The sequence below is a fragment of the Lottia gigantea genome (assembly GCF_000327385.1).
Source record: "Lottia gigantea unplaced genomic scaffold LOTGIsca_9, whole genome shotgun sequence".
In the NCBI taxonomy this organism is placed as follows: domain Eukaryota; kingdom Metazoa; phylum Mollusca; class Gastropoda; family Lottiidae; genus Lottia; species Lottia gigantea.
Genome location: NW_008710950.1, coordinates 3,140,315 through 3,145,076, shown reverse-complemented (window position 1 = coordinate 3,145,076; position 4,762 = coordinate 3,140,315). Strand labels below are relative to the sequence as shown.

Genomic DNA, 4,762 nt, shown 5'->3' with positions numbered 1-4,762 from the left:
GTTGATAAGTTTGATAATGAATTGATCATTCTATACTTTGGTACATTTTTTGTTATTTTCAATTTTTTTTCTGGGATGGAGGGGCCCATTGACTGGGTACAACCAGCATAAAAATGATTGATAAAGAAGATATACATGGGGAAGGGAGATAGTATGTAAGGAGGAATCGTAATGTTTTTGTTTCATACCATAAAACCTGTAATATAATTGAAAATATTACTAACAATAAGCAAATGCAAATAAGGCTAATAGGTCTTTGACATTAAAACGACGTTTAGACGTTACGTCACAATAGCAAGCTCTGTTACTTCATCAATAATAGACATGGCGGACCAAGTTTGGCAGTCACCAAGTTGGCCTACAACTATGGAAAAAACTGGTAAGTATTTAAATTATATAGAGGACAATTATTGAGTCGTCTTTATTTCAGTACTTGTTACATAATCTTCATGTCAAACTGAGGGAAAATAAGCGAGAGTTTTTCCAGTTAAACTTTCGCCCAGTGTAGATCTATTGTTGCTAAGGCTAGTATAAGACCGATATTAGTAACGCTTCTCGTAAAAAAACAAAAGAGAATACTTGTACTCATGTTCAGCTGTGAAGGTCAGGGTTGTTAAATTGAATCTTACCCTTGGTAGCAGACCAATAATATTCTTATGATTAATTCAATTTGTTGAGAGTCTATCTATAGGCCTACTACTGGCAACTTATTTCAAAAAGATGTACTGGGCTGAAATACGCTACGTTTTGTAATATCATTTTCAGAATGCAAGAAGCTATAACGCATTAATCTTATACCTTGACTGCGATAGCCAACTTTCTTATATCACACAAAGAAGTTGAATATTGCAGTCAAGGTATAAGTTCGTAATAGCTTGACATTGTGAAGATGTGAACTGATCATTCATACTAGAACATTAACTTTATGAGAGAAAAAAACTTCTATGGAATATGGAATAAAGCAAATTATATTTGTTTTTCAATGTCAGATGAAGAAGGGGATAATACCCAACAGAAACTCCCATCACAACCTACAGCCTATTATAGATCTACAGCTAAAAGACCATTGTCTCGAAAACCAACTTTTCCTGCTCTGGGAAGAGAAGGTAATGTTATTGTGTTTTTATTTATCTTGTCATTATACAGGCTCTGAATTGGAAATATTTATCGATTCAAGATGCTTCAATATTTCTTGTTGCTCTTGGAACGAGGGCTGGGAATTCAAACATAGTGTAAAGCACTAGTAAAAGGTCAAGAGAAATTTCAGTCCTAACCTTGCTGAATCGGACAATATTGCCAGAATCTATTTCAGTTATCAGCACAGCAAACATCAATCAATGATTAAAATGCAAATATGAATGTTTTAACTGGTTAGAATTTATAATGACAACGTTATGCTCTTCATGCCAATGTGTCAAATTCACAAATTAATTTTATTTTTAAACTATGATTTAATGAAGAACCCCGTCAGATCATGAATGTTTAATGTAGTAACTACTAGTAAAACAATAAACGATATATTCAGATTGAACTTGACATCTATTTTTTGTTTTATATTTTAGATTATCTTATGTTAGATAAGATAGGTTCGCAACAACAATATGCTGGCAAAACCAAGGAAACTGCATTCCTAAATAGAACATTCAAATGGAACCATGGAGTGTTAAAAACTACCTTTCCACAAGAGATTATCGGTACAGAAAAAGATAATGCACAATGGAGTAAGTATAAATATTTTTTTCCATGACTTTTACTTTTATCACCACCAAGGTTCTTTAGACGAAACCGTTTACCATTCAGTCCGATGTTCTGGCGTGGGTGAAAAAGGGGAGGAGAGTTTACATCAATCACACTGTGTATTGTTCATGCTTTAAAGATAATTATATATGTCAACTTACATTTGACAAAACCATTTGAACACCCATGTATCAGTTAACAAGAACTATTGTTTTTAAATAACTTGGAGAAGGAACTCAATGATCTCGTGCTGACTTAACTTTAATCGAATCTATATCAATTCTGATATTGTAGCTGGAAAACGAGTGCCTTCGATATTGAAGACTGCTCGGACATTTGATTCAACTAAGCAAAAGAAAAATACTAAATCCGTATCATTTGCTGTCCTGGAATCATCTGATGAGGAAGGTAATGCTGCTGTTTTGATGTTGACCGATTTACAAAAATTTTACAGTTTCTGCTATATATTATATCGTCCGTCTTTTCACATTTTTTGAGTCGAGATTATAAACTGATAGCCTTCTCAGGATCTTTGTTATTGATATACCATTATGACTTTACACTAAATTGTAATGATTATTATCCTGCTGTTGTTATTCTATTATACAGCTTATGATTACTCTGAAGATGATACTGATTCAGACTATACAAACTCAGATCTTGATGATTCTGCCTCTCCAAGTGAAATAGAAGAGATCGAAGATGCCATCAAAGTAAAATCACTGATTAAATGGCTGATTAAAGTAGTATTCGCTGGATTACTCCTTGGATGTATTGGTAAGTATTTAGTAGTTGTCCCTCCAGAGAAAAACTGGGGCATAGAAAACAAGTCACTCTAGGCTTCTACTTCAAAATTTCAATTCTATAACCTTTAATCTATAGATAGCCTATAGATTCCCTTTTGTTTTCCTAAGATTTCGTCAGAGGTGATTCGTATGGACAATGTCACCATAACCAGTTCCAATACCAGTCTGCATGTCTAATGGTGGGGAGATGGTCACACATTTACAAAATCATGGGCTTGGCATTTATGCTTAGATCTTCCGCTAAGCAGACCAAAGTTTTGGTGTAGCCTCCTATTTTCACAATATCATTATTTGATGTATTTCAGTGTACTATGGAGTTTCTTACTACTTTCATGTGGAAGAAATCGTAGATAACAGCTACTGGGGCTGTTTTAAGAGAGCAATTCTCCCACAAGAGAAAGTGGTAGACACCTTTTGGGGATCCGTCAAGAGGGTTATCTTCCAACAACAACAAGTGGTAGATAACACCTTTTGGGGATCTTTCAAAAGATGTCTGTCACGATTTTGGTAAATTCCCCTTTTTCGCCTATTGGAAGCTCTTTGTGGGCGACTTGAGTTCTTTGAGAATGGACATTAAATAGGATTAACTTCATGTGGCTAATGCTGATTATTTGGAATATCTATTACTCACAAATAGGCTAGTGACCCTACTGGTGAACATTTTGACTGTCAACTTTTTAGTTTCAATTCCTGAGTCCAAGGTCATAAACTTATTGAATTAGAGCTCCAATATGTATTCAGGTGACAGGTGTTGGTAGAAAGGCAGGTTATTTCCAGAATGCCCGATGCCACTCTTCGTTTGGTTTGAGTTTCTTGAATTTAATGGAAATGTATGCATTGGCGGTTATATTTTAACAATCTTCAATCAGATATAACTATTACAAGGAAGCTTTTAAAGAAAGTACTTGTTTCTAATTTATAGGCAAGATTTTAAAACATTATTTCAGAAATACTTCTTTAAGGCACTTTACTACATACTCCATTGGTGGTATAGATGGGAAAATGATAATAACGCTGAGTGACGTCAGGCATTCTGGAAGGTTCAACATGCTCTATCCTGCTGTAAGGATCATCATAATGGAGCTCAAATTCATTAAATTTTTAATGTTGGAGTAAGTAAGGAATGTAATCTATTTACAAAACTGGTGTCCATCAGCAGTCATCAGCCTGTCTGTGTTTTAAAATATACCAAATTAGCATCATTCATAAGGGTGTCACAAAACCTGTTTAAATTGTAAAAATATTAACAATATTGCGATGCCTCATTTCGCATCAAAATCAAATTATTCAACTGTGGAATTAAGTACTGTTGATAGAATAAACCAGCTGGTACCCTCCCCAAACTATTCAGTAACAATACCATAAGCTGCTAGAGGAAGATATAATTCAAGTTTAAATTAAGCAGACTACATGCGAGGATAATATTATATACAGCATAGCTGCTGTAGAATGTAATATAAACTGTACAGAATAAGTAATATAAAAGAATGGGATAATTATATGAATGGAAACAGTAGATTGTTTGTTATATAAACTGTACAGAATAAGTATTGTAAAAGAATGGGATAATTATATGAATGGAAACTGTAGATTGTTTGTAATATAAACTGTACAGAATAAGTATTGTAAAAGAATGGGATAATTATATGAATGGAAACTGTAGATTGTTTGTAATATAAACTGTACCGAATAAGTATTGTAAAAGAATGGGAAAATTGTATGAATGGAAACTGTATATTGTTTGTTATATAAAATGTACAGAATAAGTATTATAAAAGAATGGGATAATTTTATGAATGGAAACAGTAGATTGTTTGTTATATAAAATGTACAGAATAAGTATTATAAAAGAATGGGATAATTATATGAATAGAAACTGTAAATTGTTTGTAATATAAAATGTACAGAATAAGTATTATAAAAGAATGGGATAATTATATGAATGGAAACAGTAGATTGTTTGTAATATAAAATGTACAGAATAAGTATTGTAAAAGAATGGGATAATTATATGACTGGAAACTGTAGATTGTTTGTAATATAAGCTGTACCAAATAAGTATTATAGGATAATTGTATGAATGGAAAGAGTAGATTGTTTGTAATATAAAATGTACAGAATAAGTATTGTAAAAGAATGGGATAATTATATGAATGGAAACAGTAGATTGTTTGTTATATAAAATGTACAGAATAAGTATTATAAAAGAATGGGATAAT

General features: G+C 32.5%; 1 protein-coding gene across 1 annotated transcript; it reads left to right on the top strand.

The window, feature by feature from the left end:
- Positions 1-324: 324 nt before the first annotated feature.
- On the top strand, positions 325-3,054 carry LOTGIDRAFT_155845 (hypothetical protein; the record flags this gene model as incomplete). The annotated part of the gene is made up of 6 exons (XM_009068357.1): positions 325-379; positions 990-1,106; positions 1,563-1,721; positions 2,032-2,145; positions 2,347-2,514; positions 2,849-3,054. The coding sequence occupies 6 exons, from the start codon at positions 325-327 to the stop codon at positions 3,052-3,054; spliced, it is 819 nt and encodes a 272-aa protein (XP_009066605.1).
- Positions 3,055-4,762: the final 1,708 nt, after the last annotated feature.